Genomic DNA, 24765 nt, shown 5'->3' on the forward strand with positions numbered 1-24765 from the left:
AAAATGGTCACTGCTGCCTGAACATGCCAATCCTGGTTAAGCCTAATTACATAGCCGTAGGAATCTACACTGCAGACTCCTGGGTCTTCACATTTGACCAGTAATTTCTTTAAAAAAAAAAATTTTTTTTTAAATGTTTATTCATTTTGAAGAGGCAGACCATGAGCGGGGGAAGGGGCAGAGAGAGAGAGAGGGAGACACAGAATCTGAAGCAGGCTCCAGCCTCCCAGCTGTTAGCACAGAGCCCGATGTGGGGCTTGAGCCCATGAATCGTGAGATCACATGACCTGAGCCAAAGTCAGGTGAGATCATGACCTGAGCTGAAGTCGGGCGATTAACTGACTGAGCCACCTGGGCGCCCCAACCAGTAATTTCTATAAAGCGGTTTCATGCTTACTCATACAGCCAATCCTCAAAACCCTGCGAGAAAAGAATGTTAGCTAAAACTTATTAGGCACTTCCTATATGTGCCATGCAATTATTCAGCATGTATGTACTAAGTGTCAGACACTGTTCTGACACCTTCACATATATTAACTAGGAATTAATTTAATTCCTGCAACATTCCTATGAACATAAGGTACAGTTATTATCCCTATTTTATAGGTAATGAAGCTGAGGCACACAAGGGTTAAGTAATTTGCACCAGATCACATAGCTTGAATGTGGTGCCGTTAGAATCTGATCCCAAACAGTTAACTCCAGAATCTATGCTGGTTTTTTTTTTGTTTTTTTTTTTAAGTAATCTCTACACCCAACATGGGGCTTGAACTCATGACGCCAAGCTCAAGAGTTGCATGCTCTACTGACTGAGCCAGCCATGCACCCCTGGAGTCCATTCTTTTAATCACTGTCTTACACAGATTCTCTAGAAATAAGTGTTATTCCAATTTTACAGATGAAGAAATAATACTGAAAAATTAAGTGACTTTCTCAATGTTACTAATAGAATGAGTGGAGATTTTAAATCAATGCTTCCAGGGGTGCCTGGGTGGCTCAGTCGGTTGAGTGTCCGACTTCGGCTCAGGTCATGATCTCACCGTCTGTGAGTTCGAGCCCTGCGTCGGGCTCTGTGCTGATAGCTCAGAGCCTGGAGCCTGCTTCGGATTCTGTGTCTCTCTCTCTCTCTGCCCCTCCCTGACTCATGCTCTCTCTCTCTCTCAGAAATAAACATTAAAAATAAATAAATGCTTCCAAAATGAGCACTTCACGTGTCTTTTGACTTCAAGCCAGGTTTCTTTCAATAACAACAGCAGCAGCAATAAGTTAAACAGTTATGGAGGACTTATGATGTGCCATGCACTGTTCTAAACAAGTTACATACATTAAGGAGTGTAATCCACAGCTCTATGGCCTAGATGCTGTTATTATTCCCATTTTACAGTAGAAGAAATGGAGGCACAGAGAGGATAAATAACTTCCCCAGGGCCACAGAACTGGAAAGTGGCAGAGTCCGGATTCAAACTCAGGCAGTCTGTCTCCAAAATCTAGACTCTGGGAGGTAATTAGTGTTGGATGCAGTCACGATGGGGGGACCCACTGATGGAATGAGTGCTCTTAAAAGAGACACCAGAGAGCTTCTCTCTCTCCCCCTCCAGGTGCAGAAGAGGTCATGAGCACACAGCAAGATGGCAGCTTTCTAGAAGCCAAGAGGAGGCCTCAGAAGGAAACATACCTCTCCTGCAACTTTGTCTGATTTCCCTGTTTCCAGAAATGAGAAATTAAATTCTATTGCTTAAGCCATTTAGTCTCTGGTATTGTTATGGTAGCCTGAGCTGATTAAAACGTGCTGAAATTAAATAGTGTAGGAGCAAGGGTTTGGATTTAGGTCTGCCTATCCTTTCTACTACAAGTATCTATATTAAATGTATAGGGTAAATGGGAGAACAACTTAACATCACCAGCTGGGGAACACAATGTTTCTAATGAGCTCAGTCTGCAGGTGAACAAATGCTTGTTAAGAAAGAACCAATAAATAAAAAGTAAGTTGTTTAGGAAGACACTGATGTAATGAGTTTTTTACCAATCTTCAGACATTGGTACTGTTACAGTGCTTTACACATGGTAGGTAATCACCAAAAATATATTAAACAAAAATTATTTTGGGGTGCCTGGATGGCTCAGTTGGTTGATCGCCTGACTTTGGCTCAGGTCACGATCTCACAGCTCGTGGGTTCGAGCCCTGTGTCAGGCTCCGTGCTGACGGCTGAAAGCCTGGAGCCTGCTTCAGATTCTGTCTCTCTCTCTCTCTCTGCCCCTCCCCTGCTCATGCTCGCTCTCTCTCTCTCTCTCTCTCTCAAAAATAAATAAAAATTTTAAAAAATTTTAAATTAAACAATTTTATAGAAGTATGAAGATTAGAAAAATGAAAGTTGAGTTTAGTGCTTGGTTACATATCTGGTGATATAATTCATGTCTAACACGAAAGTCAACTTCTAAGTAGGACTTTCTGATATCAATCCCTGTCTCAGCAAACAGCTACTGAGACCTGAGAGAAGATTCTATTTTATCCTGTGCATATGCACACAGAAGATACAACTGGTTACCTACCCAATATCCTTTCACTGCTAGTCCCGGCCCCGAGCCTTCCTTCTTAACTCATAACTTTAATTTTGTCTAAGTATTGTGTGCCCCCACAAAGCTGTGTGCTCTAAGAGGTGCTACCCAGTCACTCACCATACCCTAGGGGCAAATTGCGATTAGCTAAGACAATCTCTGTGGCCTTTTTCCCTTTGATGCTAACTGGTTTGCCAGTAAATGGGTCTGCCAGCCAATTCTGGCCATGAGACAGGAAGATACAAACTGAATTAAGGATCTGAATACCAATTCTGCTTTAAATGCCATTCTGCTCCACATCAGTCATTGTCATAGGTTTCGACTGTCAAACTCATAAGTTACCTTAGGCTTTATTCTAATACTTCATTTTTTGACTTTACAGAGGGATAAAAACAGGAAGACAACTGCACAGTAAGGCTCAGGGACTATCCAAGTGTTCAGCTACTCATATACAACTGCTAAGGAAGTTCAAGGTGCATAGGTTCACTTGACTGATTATCTGGGTCCCAATTTACCACTCGTCCTGTGCAGGTACAGTTCTGCAGGTTGGGATTTCATAGCAAACAAGGCAGCCAGCAGCCAGCACAGAGCATTGCTCTCTAGCTTAACTTGGTAGTTGTGAAGGAAATAGTGCTGTGAGAAGGCAGATCCAAGGTCACTCTCCCAGGTAGGCTTAAATCAGTTCTGAGACCCAGACCCTTACAGGACATTGCATGGAGGCTTCAAAGGAAAGGTTTCCAGGCTATTAAGAGACACAGAAGAAGATAAAGTCTTATTCCTCTGGGCATTTTTGTGTCTGAAGTTGATGCTCAGAACTACATTTTCCTGGTCCATTTAGTTTCCCAAGCTCCACTCTAAGACATCTCTTTTCCCAATTCCTCCACTTTACTCAAACCTCTTCCACTGTTATTTCCAATTGATTTCTTGCTTCCTATTTAGCTGAGAAGACAGAAGCAATCAGAAGAGAGCTTTTACACATCCCCAGCACCTACCAAACATTACTTTTTTTTTTTACCCACCCATCGTCCACCTCCCCTCTTTTTACAATGGAAATATTGTCCACACTCCACTGCAAGGCCACCCCCTCCACTTATGCTTCAGACTCTGTCCCCACTCATCCATTCAAGGACATCACTGTAGCAACTGTAAACCCTCCCGTTCCCTGGTTACTTCCATCAGCATACAGCCTTTAGTATTTTCTATTTTAAAAAGTCTCCCTCACTTGATCCTAAACCCTAGTGCAGCTATGGCCCATTTCTCTACTGCCCATTGTTATCAATACTTCCCAAGAGTTTTCTAGGTCTGTTGTCTCCAACTCTTCTAGTCTTTTCTGAGTTTCCTATTACTTGTAACCCAAGCCACCTTAAATATTATAACTTCATACACTCAGTAAATTATTTTTCCATTGAATAATGGTAGTTACTATGACTCAAGATTATTAAATTGGGAGAGAGAGTCCTTCAATGAGAAATCCATTGAAATAGCAATGGATGGAATAACCTTCAAATATGATTAAACGGATTAAACAAACACATCCAAACTTGAATAGAGCAAACACTTGAGAAGAGCCAAGGACTGAATAATGGCAAAATGGAAGAAAATGGACAGAAATGAGAACTTCTTAGGCATTAAAACCAAAGTTGAGAGGCAGGTACTAAGGATGAGTCTGAAATTTCATTTGTACAATCAGGTCAAAGGATGGTGCTGTTCACCTGGGATGAGCCTACAAGAGGACCAGATTTGGGGAAAGGAGGAACGTGGATTTGGTTTTTAATATGTTGGGTTTGAGGTGCCCTTGTAATACCAGTCAAAGACAGTAAAGCCCAGAGAAGAGAATTGGCCTGAAGACACACATACGTGATACAAACATCTGAACTGTGGTTGGTAGCTTCATACTGTTATATCATTGACCAATGTGATCGTTACTCTGATCTATTTTGTCCATTTGCAAAGATCCCAGCCTGGAATTAAATAAGATAGGGTTTCATACAAACATCTGCTATCAAATTTACTACCCCCTTCCAAAGGTAGCACCCCTCCCACCTTATTCTGAGAATATTTGACAGATTAAGAATTAAGGTTCAAGAAGGTAAAAGTATGTGGCATCTCATAAGCTCCACCTCCCATTCATTCCTTTGTTTAATTCCTTCCCACACACGGGCAGGACCTGACTTGCCTTTAGCCAATAGAATATGCCAAAGTAATGGATGCTGCTCTGTGATTACAGTATTTTGTATTGAGACTCAGCCTGGCCACCTGACTGGAGCTACAGATTCCCCTTGCTGGTCTGATAAAGTTAAGTGAGCATGCTGAAGGATCCCATGAGGCAAGGTACTACGGGTGACCATTAGTTGCTGAGGAAGACTCTAGCCAACTGCCCAGCAAGAAACTGAAGCCATCAGTTCTAAAGCTATAAAGACATGAATTCCACCATCAATGTGAATGAGCTTTGGAAGCCGGTTCTCCCCCCGCCCCCCAGAGGAGCCTGCAGATGAGAACACAGCCTGGCAGAACCCTGATCGCAGCCTTGTGATCCAGAGCAGAGGACCCTGTTAAGCTGTGTCCAGACTCCTGACCCAAAGACTGTGAGATGATGTGTGTAGTTTTTAAGTTGCTAAATTTGTGGTAATTTGTAATGTGGTACAGAAACCTAAGTAATACTTAAGCTTTTATTCAGCGCATCCTACTTTTAAACATGCTGACAGAAAGTGCACCCGAAGGCCACCACAGCAACTAACTGGCATCTGTCTCACCGTCTCTGTGATGAGGAAACAAGCTGTTTGACAGGGGCCGGAGAAGCATGAAATGTCACAGAGAAAGTGAAAAAACTTTAAGTGAGGAGCCACAAAATGGCAAGCTTCACCACTATACGTATTTCTCTAGATTTAGAAAATAAATTTGTATATGTATGTACTTATTTATTTAATATATTTATTTGAGTAAATCTAGAATTAAAAGCCAGAACTGGAAAATGAGTAGTAAACCCAATATTAGAAATTCATGTGTTTACACCCTCATAGGTGGAAAAATGTAATTACAGAGTGGTCTTGTGTTGCAGTGAGTGAAATCAAAAGTAGTATGTAATTGTACCAAGGTCAGTGTGTAAAAGTTTTTTCAAGCTAAAACAACTGGTCACAATTGCTTATGGTGTGTATGGAGAAAACCTCTGTCTAGACAAAATTAGTTAATTTGCAGGAAGGGAAACCACATCTTAAGATAGATATATGTGTCACACCTTAATGTTTTCCCTCTGGCTTAATTTGCATTTTGAAAGATTACAGAAAATCCTAAAGTTTCTGAGTTGTAGACAGAAAAATTGGAACCATCACTTCTCTTCAGGGTTTCTGGTAGAGAGGCAAGTCAATAATCCACTAAGGGGGCAATCTGATAAAATAACGTGCATTAAAAAACACACACCTGTCAAATGATGTAATGCAATTAAAGAAATATTTTCAGATACTTATCTTCTATTTGGTTAGCAGGGCAGATTTCTGCATCAACAGAATGTCTCATTAAAGCAGTTCTGAAATGAATTAAGTTTTTATTTTCCAAAAGACAGTAGGAAATCAATTTGAAGCTCACAGCTTTCTCAGTTTTCCCTTTAGTTCCAAGGCTCAAATTTGCTCTGGGTTAAGATTACCACACAGTGCACTGAACATTAAAGATTCCTTCCTTACCACTAAAGACTGAGTTGCCCAAAGCCTCAGCTCTTGGCTGCCTTCTCTCTACACTCATCCCCTGCAAGAACTTATCCTGCTGGATGGACTTAAATATCATCCATATGCTATTTTTGCAGTCCTAATGAACTCCAAATTTCTCTATCCATCTGATATGACCCTTCTACTTGTGTAAATCTATCTACTTGTGTGTCTCAGATTTAGCAAGCCTCAGAACACAATTCTGGATCAGCACTCGGAACTGGCTCCTCCAGTGTTCTTGAGCTCAGCAAGAGCCACCACCTTTCTCTGGGGGTTACTCTTGACTTCTCTTACGCCCCTGCTCCCCACACATGCAATTCAACAAGTCCTCTCAGCCCGACCTGTAAAACATATGCCCAATCCTACCGCTTTAGATACCTCCACTCCTACCATGTAGCCTGAACTACATCTGCTCTTGCTTAGACGGGCAACAGTCTCCTCCCACAGGCAGTTTGCGACAGAATGTAATCTACGAACCAGAAGTCAGACCTGATCACTCCTCTGGCTTCCCATCAAACTCAGAAGAAAATGCAAACTCCTTTCCGGAAGCCACACAGCACTTGACACTGTCTTAGGTACTTGTTTACTGCCGTTCACTCCTCCATGATGTAAGTTATATGGGAAAGGGACTTCGCCTTATTCACTGCTATATCCCCGGTGCCTGCAGAGGTACCCAGCATGTTACACACTCAAATTCATTGAATGAGTCAATGAATTTTGCTCTAATGGTACAGATTTTTGGTTTTAATGAGCATTATGCGGCCCTTACCTGGCCGCAACATAACTTTGAAACTTAAGGCTTTGATATTCTATCAGCAGAATTTCAGACTAGTAACTTAAACCTGTCAAATGTGAGTAGTTACTTTAGCTCTTATAGTAACTTTGGGTGATTATTCTTTTCTTTCAGAGGCGCTAGAGGTATATGCTACACTTGAATAAAATTTCAAGCCATCAGGACAAATGTGTGTTGCACTTTATGACAAATGGTCCACTACCGTAGCTCTCTGTACATGGAAACTGTCTTTACTGAGTGGGCTCGCACATGGGCGGGGGAGAGAACATGTGCAAAAGCACAGTTAGAAATGAAAAAGCAGCAAATATCTTTGTGTGATTGTAAAATATACTCAAAGGGAAATTTAGCAAGCAGCAGAGTACAGAGGGGCTTATCCACCTGGCTAAGGGCTGTGACAGTAGACAACTGTGGTCTTTTCTCCATTTTGGAAAGTGTAAAAGAGAGGATGGTGGGAGTGAGGGGTAGAGAGGCAACAACCAGCCTGGAGGCAGACACTTTAGGAGGCTCAGGAAGTAATCCAGGCAAAAAAAACTGTGGCTACGGTTAGGAAGATATCCCTTTGGGCTCCAGTCTAAACGGCTACGAAGCCTCCACGCATCTTCTCTACTCCGGGCCTGCCTGAATGACTGAATTTTGGTAAACGATCACTGATTTTGCAGAGGTTTCTTTCTGAAGATCTTTGGTATTGTTATCTATAGAAGTCTTATTCATACTCCTGACCTATTTTTCTTTATCTTTGTAACAAAAGCGTAAAATACAGTCATTAACCATTTGTTCATTTCGTGGTGTCAACTTTAGGAAGATTTTATGGTCCAGTAATAGTCATGTGGTTCTCGGATGGCAAGGGGTAAGAAGCACAGTGGGGCCCTCTCAGGTGCTCTGTATCACACAGCCATCTCCCTTTTCAGGACGCAGGAAGACACTTCTCCTCTTTCAAAAGTCTGTGCCCCTTAGTGTACTGCTCAAACTATTCCTGAGGTCAGGAGGCAGATGAATCACGTTATCCCCCAACTCTTGCCATCTTGCCTTTAAGTAAACCTCCTCCTTTAAATGGAAATCATTGCAAAGAACTCCAGTGATCAATTTAGAAATATCCAAACCCTTCTCCAACCTCTTCTGCTTCTGCTTCAATTAGTACCTCCAGTTTTACAGAATCCTCATTAGTTCTGAACAGTAAGACTCCTCAGTTATAACGTACTTTTAGTAAGAGAATTCCTCTTACCACTTCTACCTGCTTCAACTTTTATTAAGAATAAAATACTTTCCTCAAAATCTAAAAAAGGGAACCATGACCAGGGATTAAGTGAACATAGTATCTATTTTTATTATGAAACATTAAATTTTGACACATTGCTTCATTTGCTTTTTAAAAATCTATTATCTGACTTAAACCTATTCAGCAAAAATGCCAATAAATTATATAAATCATAGTTTGGGTCTTTTTAAAACTAGGACCATACTATGTTTTATGATAATCAGACAACAATACTAAATCTGAGTTGTATGAGCTGTTATTTTGTAATGTTTTAAAGTTTAGCTTAAAATAAAACCCAACCCAACCCAACCCAACCCAACGGCATGCTAATACACTGTTGCAAAACGTTCTGAGAAACACCCTCCTCATCTGTGAGTGTCAGTGTCCTTTGGTGTCTTCCCTGGAAAACAATACAGAGTGCAGCCGTATCAGGTGTCAAGGCACTCATTCTAAACGGTCCTATCCTGCCCATTTTAGGAGTCACATTGGATGGAGGGCTGACGATCTATATTATGCCCCAGCCCATGCTATCTTGCCTTTCAGTAAATCCATTTCTTTAAAGGGAAATCATTAGCTAAGAAGCCCAATGCTGAATTTAGAAACAATGACTCCAATACACATTAAATCAAATGTGTTAGTACTTAAAGTCACGTATTCTGAAAAGTGAAAATAATAGACTAATACAGAACATAGGTAAACAACCAATAAACTAAGGCAAATAGCACTGCCACCACATGCTTTAAAATGGTGTATTTTTAGTGTCTGAAGCTCTTCGCAAATTATCATTCAGAACAATTCAGATGAATTTCAATAAAAGATGTGTGTTCTGCAGGAAGTTAGTTTTAGGGTGTTCAACATGGGTGGCATCATTAAAAATACATCAATAGTCTTATTAGTGAGTATTTGCCATTTGGGTTTCTAAATCTTTATTTTCTGTGGAGGCAAACCAAAGCACTGTCTTAAGACTCCATCTTCAAAGTTACAATATAGTCTCTACCATTCCTGGAGATTTAAAGCTAGATAGGACCCTGGTCCTTGCCATTATCTTCATCTTCGTCTTCCTCATCATCCTGGTCTCCGGATTCAAGTTCATCCTCTTCTTCAACCTAAAGGGAATATGTACATTTGAACACTGTTAAGATTTGTTCACTTCATTTTCAACATGTAATGACACGTACCACTTGATAAATTCTTTATTCCAGTAACTGTAGCAGATTACAAGCCATCTGATTTCCTTGATGATGATAATATGAGAGGAGATATACAGCTTAACAGGTCATACCTGTCTACACACAAATCTGGACCAAACATGACAAAAGAGAATGGCACATCTGGATAATGAAGTCTTATGACCACAGGACCAAATCAATTCATTACTAGGCTCAAAGCCCAAAAGAGAGCCAGTTAACAAATACTGGAAACTGTGCCTGTATGGTTTACATCAATTCACTGAACACCATGAAAGCAATGCAGATGTACCTCATTCGTGTACCTACATATTTACGCCTGTAATAATGGATATCTAGGCACAACACTTCCATGCTACAGTACAATTTTTAAAAATATATTATAGGGGCACCTAGGTGGCACAGTCAGTTAAGCATCTGACTATTGATTTCAGCTCAGGTCATGATCTCACAGTTTGTGAGTTCAAGCCCTGCATGAGGCTCTGTGCTGATAGTGCGGAGCCTGCTTGGGGATTCTGTCTCTCCTCTCTGCCCTTCCCCTGCTTGTACATGGTCTCTCTCTCTCTCTCTCTCTCTCTCAGAATAAACTTAAAAAAACACATACATATATACATATGTATGTACAGATATAATTTTTGGAAAGATTTCAATCTTACCGGGTGACCAAGTTCCTTGAGTTTATTCTTTAATGAAAATATTTTCTGATCCTGATCAGCCAACAGCACCAACAGATCATCTTGCTCTTTTTTAGAATCTGTAACATCCACCTCAAGTTTGTTTTTCTCATTTTGTAAAATGGCAATGGTGCTGTTAGATGCATCCAGCTGCTCTTTAATAGCAGCTCTTTCCTCAGACAAAGCTTTAATTTCATTCTGGGAAAAGAAAGGTGAAAATCAACTGATCTAAGATTAGCATTCATTCTCACAGGATTTTTAACAAATAGGCTAATTCTTTTTCTTTTTTTAGGTTCATTCTTTCTGTGATGATCTGAGGAGTTTGGCGGTGGAGGTTTTAGGAATAGAACACACACACACACACACACACACACACACACTCATCCAGTAACAAGAGAATTTATGTTAGGCTATATACATCAAAGATGGTTATTATGAAAAGATACAGTTTATATCCAAAAACTAGTTTTAATGAGCTATTTTTCAAAAATCCTAAGAGATAATACCATTTCAGATAACTGTAAGAATAAAGACACAAAACATTTTACAGCAGAGGCCTGATCAGCATCAGAAATTAGAACTCAGGTTAAAATTTTTTTTAGCCCAACTTCATGCATACAATCTACAGCTTAAAGATAAAGTAATTTGATCACTATCCAAAAGGCACAATCACACATTACCTTCCCTTTTGCATTTTTTAATATGAATAAAAAATTCCCTTTTAGTTTTATTATTTCTACCTCATTCCTCTCTTTATGTTATTTATTCTGATTTCTCTGTCACACTAAATAGGCTGGCAGGATTTAATGTGCCTGTGTCCTTAGCTTGAAGGGAAGCCCACATGTGGCTTGGGTTCTAGCCCAAGCTGTGCTCTTTATTTCTTATTGTGATTAGACATTGACAAGAAAACTAAACTTTAAATGATTTCCACTTTCAAAGTACATCATATACAGTCTTACTTTATATATATGATGTCATCATTTGAAATGGCATTTAAAAAGGCTTCACTTGTGCCATCTTTACTCATCCAAATAGCAATGGCCATGCTGTGAGATAAAATTATACCCCATTAGCTTTCCTCATAAATCGAAGAATTGCGGACGTTAAATGAAATACAATCAAATTTCCTGGAGTCATTTCCTAGAATACGCAACAAGTAGGAGTTTCACCAAAAAGCAACCTTTAATTCTTTCGTTTCCTGTAATAATGCTGACAGTCTTCCTTCCACGTCCGTCGTCTTTGCAGCTGCTACAGCTTCACTCTCTCCTGGTACAGGGGCTGGTTTTGCCTGAAGGTAGAAATTGGGGTGGGGGGGGGGTGGGTGGGGGGGAGGGGGAAGTTCCTTTAAAGTTACAGGCAACAGGCAATTCCAAAGGTTATTGAATTTTCTCACTATTTTGAAACTATGCCCAATAGCAGAAATACAATTCCTGTACTGCAGAACTGTAGAATTCCTTATGTATACTGACACGCACTGAAGCGCTCTCCCCGGAAAGATGGGCAGTCCCTACAGCAGAGCAGGAGGCTGGGTCAGGATCGGGTGCAGCATTGGACCTCCATGGAGCATGAGGAGAGCTGGGTTAAGCAGCCTCAAGGTCAGACTACAGCTATAACATAGCATTTAATAGGCAGAGAAAAATTTTCAAAGCCCTTTCCTCAGGAAATTTCTAGAACTTAAGTCCACATTATCTTCTCAGAGAGACAGGTGAGGAAAGAGAGCTAAATGACATAAATTGATAAAATGCTAAGATTTTCTTAAGTGCTAATAGGAAGTATTCTTAAATCATAGTGGGTTTTTTTTAGTGTTTATTTATTTATTTTTGAGAGGTAGAGCAGGGGTTGGGGCAGAGAGAGAATCCAAAGCAGGCTCTGTGCTGTGGGGCTGTCACCCATGAACCATGAGATCATGACTCACGACCTGAGCCTAAATCAAGAGTCGGATGCTTAACCAACTGAGCCACCCAGGCGCCCCATTAAATGATAGTTTCTAATCTTTCGCCACCTTTTTTTTTTTTTTTTTAAAGTACTGGGAAGGAGGGTGCTGATGTAACAAATACCTGAAAAATGTGGAAGGGTCTTCAGAACTGGTAGCAGCTAGAAGAGTTTTGAGATGCATGTCAGACAAAGCCTAAACTGCCCCAAAGAGACTGTCACTAGAAATATGGACATTAAGGGCAATTCTGGTGAGAGCTCAGAAAGAAAGGGGAGCTAGAGAGAAAGCTTCTATGGCCTTGGAGAAAACATCATCGTGAAGAGAATATTGGTAGAAATACGGATGGAAAGGTTGTTTGCCTGAGATGGAAATGAAGAACATGTTACTGGAAAGTAGAAGAAAGAGATCCTTGTTATAAAGTGTCAAAGAAACTGGCTGAATTATGTTTTAGTGCTTTGTAGAAAGTAGAATTTGTAAGTGATGAACTTGGATATTTCATGGAGATTTCTAAGCAAAGTGTTAAAGAAAGGCATGGCCTGGTTTCTCCTTGCTGCTTACAATAAAATGTGACAGGAGATACATTTTTTTTTAATCTTAGAGAATATGCAAGCAGGGGAGAGGGAGAGGGGGAGTGGGGCGGGGCGGGGGGGGGGGAGGGAGAGGGAGAGGGAGAGAACGAGCCTGACATGGGGCTTGATCCCACAATTTTGGGATCATGGTCTGAGCCAAAATCAAGAGTCAATTGACTAAGCCACCCAGGCTCCCCGAGAGAGATACATTTCAGAAGGAACTGTTAAGCAAAAGGGATCAGAACATGAAGATTTAGAAAATAGCCTATCCCTATTGCAATAAATGACAAAGTGTGTTGTGCTGAAATATCAAGGATGTGGCTGGACTCCCATTTGTAAAGAAGTTACTTTTGTGACTCATGGACCCAACCATTTGAGCAGAAGCTGAAATAGAGATGCGATTATCTAGGAAGGATCCTGAGGGCCTTCTTATCCAATGGCTTGGATCCCTGTGTATTGCATGGGGTTTTTAAGAATTTTATACCAGCAGAAAACCTGTCAGCTTGGACTGAAGGGGACACAGATGGGATAAAATATAAAATACCAGCAAAATGAACCATCAAATAATGGATTATACTGATCTGGTGAGTCTGACTCTAATATGGCTGTCACCATGGCCAAGAAGCCTATGTGACCAGAACTCTGGCTAGTAAGCAACCTAAAAGGGAAGGTGCAGTCTGACACATTTGCTTCTTTTACATAGTGGCTGAGAAATAACATCCTAACCTTGTGTTAACTATTTTTCAGGAAAAAAAAAAGTAATAATTAACTCACAAATGTTTCTGTTTTCTGTAACAGCTCCTGCTTTTCTGTCTGCAGTTTGGTGATCTCCACAGATTGTGAGTTTAACTGAGACTTTAATGTTGCCAGTTCCTAAGAGACAAAAATAGTTGAGTTGTAACATTAAATAGCATTAATTGCATCAAGGAAATATCTAGTTAAAGGAAGAAATTTAAAATTATTTCCTTTCTTGACCTTTCTCTCTAAAATCAAAACTTTCAAGTTTGAAAATCTAATTCTAAAAAACCATTCTTGAACTTTGGCGTCAAGCTAGAGAATTATGCAAGTTTGTGATACATATTCACCTCTGACTTCTCCTGAGAGTCCATGTAAAAAATCACAAAGTAGGGGATGAAGGGAAAGAGGGAGGAAGGGAGGGAGGAAGAAAGGAAGGATAAAAGGAAGAGAGAGAGGGAGGGAGAAACCCACAAGGTGAAAGAGAATGAAAGAAAAAAGAGCAATAAAATTGAGGAATTTCAGTAAACAAATGACAGCAGTAACTGACGCAGCACACCTGAGAAAGACAACTTAACTGACACTTGAGAAAGCCCAGCTGCTACCTGACTTACAAGGCACAACTGTTAAAGGCTTGGGAACTGGTACTATCAGATATCTCTGGAAGTGTGGGTAAAAATGGGGTCAAAACCAGCAAGGCTGCTCGAGGCGTGCCTGGGTGGCTCACTTTGGTTGAGTGTCCAACTTTGGCTCAGGTCGTGACATAGAGGTTCTCGAGTTTGAGCCCCACGTCGGGTTCTGTGCTGACAGCTTGGAGCCTGAAGCCTGCTTCGGATTCAGTGTCTCCCTCTCTCTCTGCCCTTCCCCTGTGCTCTCTCTCTCTCAAAAAATGAATAGACATTAAAAACAAAACAAAAAACAAAAAACCAAACAGCAGGACTGGTTCAAAGTCTGCTTAGGAAGACCACCAGATCCCTGTCCCAATCTCATGTATCAAGCAACTGTTCTTCTCTTGGCCAAAGACTAGGGGCTTATTATTTGCAAAGGGAAAATAGGATATTTTTAGACCCCAGACCACAAAAGATAGATGAAAGAAGTCAGTACTGTAGTGAAAAGGAGGGAATTAATTCAAAGTTTACATGTCATTAATAATGAAATTCCCAACTTTCTTGCCCTCTCCCCACCAGAAATGCACAGGGAAAGAAAGGCGATTATAACCATGGTTCTCAATGAAGGGAATCCCCCTCACAATATTTGGCAACATCTGTAGACGTTGGGTAAGTGGTGGGATGCTGTCATGTAAAAAGCTAATTTATTCTCTTAAACCTTTCTATCATGTACATATGTGGCTTTCCTTGGATTTTTTTTTTTTCAGTTAAATAAATGAGTTACATAGACACTAAGATTATGGACAATTTTAGTTTTCTTTTTATACAGTATTTTACTATGTAAGAAACAAAACTGTCAAAAAAGAAACAAAACTGTAATTTAAAATATATCTTTTAAAAATATGTATCCTTTTTAACAATCTAAAATTGAAAAAGAAAAAAAATTGCAGAAAGGGGGTGCCTGGGTGGCTCAGTAGGTTAAGTGTCCAACTCTTGATTTTGGCTCAGGTCATGGTCTCATGGTTCGTGAAATTGAACCCCACATCAGGCTCCGTGCCAACAACTCACAGAAATATCTAGCTAAAGTTTCACTGGGAAACACAAAGAGTAAAAATATTTACTTGGGATTTATAAACTAAGATCATTTATTAATAACTAATTCCCTTTAATTTTAATATAGCTCTAATGTAGGTAGACTTAATAAAACCTAAACAGTATATTAATTTTCCTCACAAGAATAAAACACTGTGGACAAATATTACAAATATTTCAAATATTGTAAATCCTTAATGACAAATTATTATTATTATTTTTAAAGCCTGGCTGTAGGATCTACTCTGGGGTACATGGATATTATCAAAATATGACACAGTTTCTCTGTGTATGGTCACTCCTCTCTTGGATCAGCCATGTCAGTGGGCTAGGACCAGATGACTAGTAGAGGAGAAGGAAGTGAATTTAGGTTGTCTGGGCCGTTGACTTCTTCCTTTAGTATTACTTTTTGTTTTTTAAAAGAAACAAAAGAAACATACATTCTTTTTATAAGAAAGGAAGGAAGAAGGGTAGGATAGAATAAAAAAGAGGAAAGAAAGAAAAATTTAAAAGGAAAAAACTCAACTTGTTTAGGGATAGTATACTAAGGAGCAATCTGATACTTTTCTAGACTTTTCTTCCAATATTTAATTCTATACATAAGTAATTCCTTTCTCCCTTTTCTAGTTCTTATTAAACAAATACATTTAATATTCTATATTCTATTAATAAAGTTAGATCTGCATACCTACTTTCATTTTTTTTTTAAGTTTATTTATTTTGAGAGAGAGTGTGTGTGCACAAGTAGGGGAGGGGCAGAGAAAGAGGGAGAGAGAGAATCCCTAGCAGGCTCCTGGCTGGAGCCCAAAAAGAGGCTCGATCTCATGAACCATGAGATCAGGACCTAAGCCAAAATCAAGAATTAGATGTTTAACCAACTGAGCCACCCAGGCGCCCCTACACTAGAATTATAAATATTATGATAACCAAGTAGGAAAAAGTTTAATTTGCTTATCTAGATTTATAAATTACTCTAGCAGAAAATTTTTGTTTTTCTTTTTTTAGCTAGTCATCTGAGATATACACAAGTTTATTCCCTTTCCAACTCTAAAAACCAACATTTTTCTGGAGAAAATAGTCTAAACACTGAATACATTCAAGTATGCAATTGTCATGGTCAATAGTAAATGAAAATTGGGCATAAGAGTTTATATCTTCATATTTGCAGCTTATAAATATACTTAAATTTTCCTTAATTGTTAGTTCACTGATCATCTACAAATAACCGGGGTGAGATATTCAGATCTGTTAAAAAGAACACAATTAAAAAATAAAAATACTTAACAAAAAGCAAAATACCATTACCATACAATGTTTTTTACGTTTATTTATTTATTTTAAGACAGAAAGAGCTGGGGAGGGGCAGAGAGAGAGGGAGACAGAGAATCCTAAGCAGACTCCATGCTATCAGTGCAGAGCCTGACACGGAGCTTGATCTCATGATCTCACAAACCGTGAGAAATCAAGCTGAAATCAAGACTTAGATGCTTGACTGAGTCACCCAGGTGCCCCCAATTACCATATAATTTAAAAAGCTCTTGGACTTTCAAATAACTATCTTCACTATCAAACTTTGCTTACATTAGCAAAAGTAGTTCTAGATTAGTGAAACTACAGAGCTGTTACTCTATTATAATTAAAACAACACAAAATAGAACTTGGATCAAGCCAGAAAATTACCTGTTTTAATTCTGCAATTTGTTCAGAATCTTGAGCAGAAGCTGTTGCTGAAGACTGTTCATTTGTGCCAGGTGATGCTTGGGAAGATTTCTACAAATATCATAGAAATAAACTATGAAATAAATTTAGTCTAAAGAGATAGGAAACAAAACAGAACTATACACGTATAAGCTATGCCTTACAGAGGCTTACCAAAAATTTCACATCAACATTTTAGTTTTTATATCCAAGGTAAAATTTCAACATAGCACACGCTGTCTACAATAGCTAATAACTTTATATTTATACCAAGTAATTATTAAATCTAAGCACTTATCTGAAGTTATATGGAGAAAGAGCATAAACACAAGTATTGATTAAGTGATTTCCATGTATTAAAAGAGCTTTATACACAGTAGCTCATTTAATCCTCTCAACACCAAAACAGATATGACCACTACCAATTTACAGATCACTAAAAAAGTTTAAAGAGGTTAACTAAGTTGCTTAAATTCAACGAGCTGGGGAGTGCTGAAGCTTTAGACAGTTTGACACCAAAGCTCATAATCTAATTTTTTAAACGTAAACTCTATGCTGAATGTGGGGCTCAAACTCATGGCTCTGAGAGCATGTTCTACCAACTGAGCCAGCCAGGAACCCTCCCAAAGCTCATATTCTAAAGCCTTATGATGATATTTTGGCTTAAAGGATCCAGAAAAATAAACAAACAGGATAATGAGAATTGCTCTTGACCTCTTAACATTTTTTTAACATTTACTCACCAAATTTTCAATCAGAGAGTCCTTTTCAGCCAGCTGGCTTTGTAAAAGCTCCTGATTACTTTTTAATTCTTCTATCTCTTCTCGTAACCTCCCAACTTCTTCTGGCTGAATGCCATTCATCTGAGTCGCGTCACTGTAAGAACCTTGATGCGGATTATCTTTTCCTATTAAAATAGGAATAAAGTTTGAAAAGCCAGCATGAAACTTAGGTTTTTCATTTCTTGAATGAGAAGATTTAAATATAAAAATATAAAATTTCCTTAATTCAATTACTTTGGTGGCACTGTTGTAATAAGCACATTTCATTTTTGCAGAACAGTGTACTGATAAAAATAGTGAAGTGATGGTATTTTCAGGTTTCTGGGGAGAAACACAGCATAGTCTTATTAAGACTAAACTGCATGGTTTGGTGATCTACAATTAAGAATTACAGTAGTTTCAATTCCAATTTGGTCAATTAATATAAGAAAACAAAATCCCTTTTAAAATCTTCGCAAAGGAATAGTATTCTATGTGGACTACAATAACTGACAGATTATTGTTATAAATAAAGGAAGTAAAAGAGGTAATTTCTTCTGAAAATTTTAGTCACCTTCATATAAATAAAACAAACTGTATTTCTAAATAGCTAGCATTCCAATCATAAGCACTACAGGATGATGCTATTTATAAGCATTTGACTTACCTGTGCCAGGCACTGAACTAGAATTCTATATATTAATTCATTTGATTCTCAGATGACACAGATGCTATTCTCAGTTCCATTGTGCAGATGAGGAAACAGAAAGATTAGAGCAGTCATGCTCAGTTGGCTATACATCAGAATCACCTAGGAAGCTTGTAATAATTATTAATGTTTGGCTCCAGAGTGGGGTCTCAGTATTGGTGGTATTAAAAAAAGAAAAAAAATATCTCAGGATATTCTAATGTGCAGCCAAGGCTGAGAATCAACGGAAAAGATACTGAAATAGGTAGCAAGAAACCTGTGCTATAAACTCTGATTTACACATTTGTTATAGTGATTAAGGTTAGAGAAAGACTAGTCCACAAGAATAACCTGTTAGATTCAGTCCAGCTTTTGAGGACACTACAACAATTACAACCAGTTATACCTACCTAGCTGTACTTTAAGAAGATTATACTGATCTTTGTGTTGCTGAATCTGAGATACTTGCTGTGTGACTGCTGTCTGGAGCTGTTCATTTTGACATTTTAACGTAGAAATTTGCTGCTTTAATTCCTCAAGCTGCAGATCCTGTAAAACAAAACATAATTCAAGTGTTTGAATTTATACTAATTAGCATTAAGAAGATGAGCAAACTAAAAATCAGAGATCATTCTGGGTCATGATGTTAAAGTACTCAACAATTCCAGAATCACTCAACCATTAATAATACATTAATGTATGCACAAAGGTCAACTAACATGTAGCAGAACCATAAAATTTCCAGTAAGGCCCCGTTAATAATAAGCACAATAGCACAGCCTGCAATCTCACTGCAATTACTGGGGTGGGGAATGGTCAATTTTATTTTTTTTTTTTAAATTTTTTTTTTTTTCAACGTTTTTTATTTATTTTTGGGACAGAGAGAGACAGAGCATGAACGGGGGAGGGGCAGAGAGAGAGGGAGACACAGAATCGGAAACAGGCTCCAGGCTCCGAGCCATCAGCCCAGAGCCTGACGCGGGGCTCGAACTCACAGACCGCGAGATCGTGACCTGGCTGAAGTCGGACGCTTAACCGACTGCGCCACCCAGGCGCCCCGGGAATGGTCAATTTTAAAAACTCCATTCTATGGTCCATCAAACCATTTAAGAAATTCATACCAAACTATTTAAGAAACTCAGTATATGTATACATGCATCTATATTACTTTTAACGTAAAAGATAATTTCTAGAATAGAACATTTAGAAAACACCCCAAAAAAAGAACTTCCAACTCTCACCACCCTAATGTAACTAGTTGGATATGATCTGTTTCTTTATTTTCTTCTAATTTTTTTTCCAATCCAAGTGTTTTAAACTTGTCACACTCAGTCCATATGTCATTCTGTAGCCTTTACTTACTATTCAATTATAAGTTCCCCATATTACTAGTTTTTTGCAATCATAACTTTTAATGTTTACTCAGTATCAGTAGATGCAATATAATTTATATTCAAAAGCAACACCGAGGATGCTTTCCATTTTTCTAGATAATAATTATCATTACAATAAATATCATAGTCATATTTTCATTTCCCTGTATTCTGAAGAATTTCCTTAGGATGGATTCTCAAATGTCATTCAGTTTATATAAATATTTTATAGCTCTTAATGCTTATTGCCTAATTGTCAAATGGCATTTTAAATGATGAGAATATTTAAAATTAACATTTCTAAAGCACAGTCATTATAGTAATTATGTCAAATCACTCTTTTCTTCTTCCAAATTAACCATATTTATCAGCCCCAAGTGTAGGCTGTAACATCACATTCCAAGTATTTATTTTCCATTGCTCTAAAGATTACATCTTACCATCTGGAAGTGACTCCATATTTGTACTAAAATATAGATGAGAAACCCTAATAACCATGGGTGGGTTAATGATTTAAGTTTGAATCATCGAAAGAAGATTCTAATTTACTGATTGCTTATAAACTGAAAAGCTCAGACTGAGTGCTAAATATACCACTATATTTTTATTCTTTCTCAGAATTCCAATCTCAACAATATAGACTGTGGGGAAGAACACACAGCGGTTCTCGTTTAGAGGGCTCTACCCAAGCTTGCACTTGCCACACGGGCCTCAAACTGTATACAATCAGCAGGGGGTGGAGGGCAGTGCAGGGCAGAGGGCGCAACCTGCTTCACTGGACTGTCACCAGTATATTGTTTCTAAATGACACTGGCATTTTAATAACATCAGTACTGTCATCTTCCAGGTAATACTGCAGCACTGTTTAGGATTCCAATCAAGGTATATACCATGATGAGGAATTAAATGAGAGAAAGAAACAAGAAATACACTCTGAAGAAATGTAATAGAAAGTTTAAGGTGCTCAAGATAATGCAAGAGTGGAATTCTCTGGTGTTCTGAAGAGAAAATGTCAGTTGATGATTCTGAGAACGCAGTTTTGACTTTCATCATCACTCTCCACTCTCAATCAACTCCTTCTGCTATTCTCAGCATCATCTATTCAGATGTGAAAGACAGAGCTCTAAGGATTGTATCCGACCCTTTATGCTCCCTACACATACATCCAGTCAGTACCAGGTCCTGCCAGTTTCATCTGCTTTGGTCACCACATTTCTCAGATCTGCCCCCTCTACACTACATAGCATGAGTTTTAGGGTCCCAGTAACACACATGTTTTTGAATTCTGTTCCACCAATCACTGAGTGACCCTGGAGAAGTTTAAATTCTGTGTTAGATTCCTCATTGATTTTTATATGAAGGTATTAATTATGTTGTAGGGACGACATGAAAATTAAGCAAAACAGTGTTTAAAATGTGCTTTGTGAGCACCCAAAACACAATAAACAAAAAACAGCAGCCATTATCATCACTGGCACCATCAATGCCCCAATATGCTCCCCAATGCCTGCCATACCACCTCCCTCCCTCCAACTTTGCCTTTCAAGTTTCTACTTGGTGCAGCCACTAAGTGTCCCAAGTACATATAATAACACGTCCTGCCCCTCTCCCCTATTTCTCCTTTTGCCCAGCTTATTCCTAGTTATGCTTTTAGGACTCATGTTCTGTTTTCTCCAAGGCCCTGCTCTCACCTAGCTAAATGAGGTGCCTCTCAGTGCTGCCACATACCTTCAATTATCTGTATCACTAGACTTAATACGTTATGTGTGTCACAAAAACCTATTTATAGTTCTCTCTCCCCATGAGACTGTGATAGGGGAACGTGCCTGATTCATGCCTTCATCCACAGCATCCTGCACAATCTTAACATGAGCTCTCAATTTGTTGAATACTCAGGTAGTTCTAGATTATTTAGGAAAATAATGAGCTCTACTTTCTGTATCTTCTTGTATATGAAATGCCAGGAAAAACTCTTCCTCAAAGTAGAAAAGTATCAGTGCCCTAGAAAGGGTTTACAATCTGTCAATACATACTTGCTCTCGAATCATGTTTTTGTAGTGAGTCACAATACTGTCATGCTGTTCTAATGTTTTCTTCACTTCTTCTTCTTTTTTATCCTCTTCACTGGACTTATAAATAGCCTTAGTTATCACACCTATAAAAGAAAGCTTATTAAAAAAATATTTAAAAAATTTAAAATGTTATTTTATTAAGACTTAATCAGTAAAAACATACGGCCTAAATGCATGACAGAGAAGATACAGTCTTTCCAATCTTACTGAATGCCAAAAGTCCTTCAATGAACTACAGACCAAGAGCTAGGAGGAAGCCCCTACTTTTAGGCTTACCATGTAATCTACATGTGTCCAGAATATACGTATACAAAATAATCATAGGCACTTTCTAATGAAAATCAATATAAACTTTGTCTTACCTTCAAGTTCTTTTACCAGCTTCGTAAACTCATGATCAAATATCATGTATTCTGGACTGGGGAAGTTTGGCTGCGGTTTCTGAGATGCTCTGGAATACAACTCATGTTTGCTAATAAATCCTAGTTTCTCTATGAAGTTTTCTTTGCCAATCCTCTTCTCTATTAGTTGTTTTAGTTTCTCTCTACAGAGACAAGGACATTGAGATACTTTTAAAAAAAGTCATAACAAGGGGCGCCTGAGTGGCTCAGTCAGTATAGCATCCGACTCTTGATTGCAGCTCAGGTCATGATCTCACGGTTTATGAGACTGAGCCCCATGTGGCTCAGGATTCTCTCTCTGCCTCTCCCTTGCACACCTGTGCACACACACACACACACTCTCTCTCTCTCAAAATAAATAAATAAATAAACATTTTTTAAAAAGTCATAACAAAACACAAAAGCTTGGTCTACATTATGTTTTGGCAGAAAAAAATGTATCATTATCACTTGATGCATTAGCAGTCATTTTCCCCTAGCATCTTCCCCCCACTTACTTCATGTAGCTCTCAAGTGAGTTATCATTGAAGTAAATCGAAATGCCCAACAGAAGGGCACATAAGCCTTGTACCAACTGCTCTTCCTCGCCAAGATTTTCTGCAATTTGTCCCGTAAGCTGAAATTTTTGTTAAGGAAACTAATGGTTCATAATATCTAGCGTATTTTATTTTACAGTTTGAATTTGACATACATTTCATGTAAGAATTTCTACAAAAATTCTATGTATAGTCTAGGCAAGCATAAAACAAACAATGGTACACACACACACACACACACACACACACACACACAGACACACAGCATAAGCAAGCATCATTACCACCATAACAGTTTGAAAAGCTGCAACACAGCTGAAGAGAATTCAAATATTTAGAACACAGAGCTACCTCTAATGCAGAGGAAGAAGTAAGCATACTTACATGTATCTTACTAAAATATAAAGGATACAAATGGAACATTGGCTGAATTGTGAAGAAAATGCGTTACAGCAATGGGGCAGTTGCTTAACCAGGTACAAAGCAACATTAGTAACCCAACTCTTGTCTGTATTTTGCTTCCCTGCAATAGACAAGTTGGCAGAAATCTCATTTACTTCTTTTAAACTTAATGTTGCCCTAAGACCCCCTCCACTTGCATTAAAAGATCTTTAACATCTTATAAAAGATGTATTAAGAATTTAGACATAAAAAAAAAAAAAAACTGAACAAGAGAGTTCATTCTTTTGTCCTTTATGGGTTATATTTCCCAAAATGAACAGAAGGCAGAAATTAGAATTGATTCAGGTTCATAAACATATACCAGGTTATCCAAAATACTATCAGTGGAAAAACCTGGTCTGCTAAGGAAGATGCATGATGTGAATGTTTGAAAAAATTTATCAGTCTGAAACACTTTATAATAACATAAACTTGCCAGGCAAATTTATGATGTTCCAATTAGAATTTTAGAAACAAGTTTCTGATGAGAGGACAATTTCTACCTTCTTCAAAAATATTAGGAAAAATAAAAAGAAATCATCTCCTGAATTATTTAGTCAAATTCCATTAGAATAATAAACCATGTTGCAAACTCACTGACAACATGCCAAATAATGAGAATCACAAACATAACGAAGAAGAAAAAGATTTATTTAAATTAGCTAACTGCCCCAAACCACTAATTATACTGCTGCCAACTATAGTTAGACAATATTGAAAACTAGCACATCCATCAAAATTACAGTTTCCTAAATTTTTATACAACACATTTGTATCTCCTATGTGGGACAGTCTCTTAGCTTATAATGTTGCCACTGCCCATATTACATTATATAACCTATATTTTTGTTTAAAAAAACAAAACTTGTTTGAAACAAGTGGAAATTAGCACAGTAATGCATTACTTTGAGATAGTCTCAGAAAATATCCAAAATACAATTATTCAAAGCTAGGCAAAGAATGGATTTAAAGTAACCATCATTATGTTTTGAAAAACCATTCAGACTATTCCAATTTCATGAACCTTGATGTCAATACCCTGGCCTTTTTATAATCTATTTTCAAGTATATTTAATATTTAATTAAACAAATTCAAAATAGACTTCTTCAAAGTGATTTGCCACCAAAGAAGCATTAATTAGCATGAATCTGGCTTTTACATGATGCATTATTCTTACGCTTTCCTTGCTCTATGTCATTACCATGCTCATGATGTATCTTCATGTTACCCAAGTAAATTTAAAAGTTAAAAAATATAGTTAATCTCAATCGACTATGTGCCACAGAGAACTTTAATTACTCAAGTAAATAAATGAAAATACTTCATTGACTGCCCCTAAGTATATATAAAAGATTTATTATTATTTGGAATACCATTTGCACGTACCAAATATACCTACGTTGTATATATAAGGGCATCCTATCAAATCACTGGCTCATATATGAATAAGCAAAAATGGAACTAGATTCAAATGTGGCTCTTCTAAACATATTTACCTTGTGGGGTCTAACTGAAGCATAAGAACAGCAAAGTTAAATAAAACTAGTTAGAATCAGATGGAACATCCCACTTAAACCATGGCAACAAAAGAAGATAAAGTATTCAGGAATGAGCCTAACCAAAACTACAAAACCTAAAGGAGGAAAATTTAAAAGCACTTCTAAAGAGCACAAAAGTAGATCTAAATCAATAGA

At 38.1% G+C, this 24765-nt stretch overlaps 1 protein-coding gene across 3 annotated transcripts in view; it reads right to left on the reverse strand.

The window, feature by feature from the left end:
* Positions 1–8346: 8346 nt before the first annotated feature.
* The window catches only part of USO1 (USO1 vesicle transport factor), a 94273-nt gene continuing 77854 nt past the window's right edge, over positions 8347–24765 (reverse strand). For all 3 annotated transcript variants that reach the window (XM_058722255.1, XM_058722256.1, XM_058722257.1), the window contains 11 exons: positions 23042–23152; positions 22591–22709; positions 22055–22236; positions 21654–21775; positions 18658–18796; positions 17542–17705; positions 16781–16870; positions 13440–13538; positions 11344–11451; positions 10146–10361; positions 8347–9408 (listed from right to left, as the gene is read on the reverse strand). In XM_058722255.1, coding sequence (XP_058578238.1) covers positions 9319–9408; positions 10146–10361; positions 11344–11451; positions 13440–13538; positions 16781–16870; positions 17542–17705; positions 18658–18796; positions 21654–21775; positions 22055–22236; positions 22591–22709; positions 23042–23152 — 1440 coding nt within the window. In that variant the 3' untranslated portion in view covers positions 8347–9318. The remainder of the gene's footprint in view (positions 9409–10145; positions 10362–11343; positions 11452–13439; positions 13539–16780; positions 16871–17541; positions 17706–18657; positions 18797–21653; positions 21776–22054; positions 22237–22590; positions 22710–23041; positions 23153–24765) is intronic.

The sequence above is a fragment of the Neofelis nebulosa genome, chromosome 3, assembly GCF_028018385.1.
Source record: "Neofelis nebulosa isolate mNeoNeb1 chromosome 3, mNeoNeb1.pri, whole genome shotgun sequence".
NCBI classification, from domain to species: domain Eukaryota; kingdom Metazoa; phylum Chordata; class Mammalia; order Carnivora; family Felidae; genus Neofelis; species Neofelis nebulosa.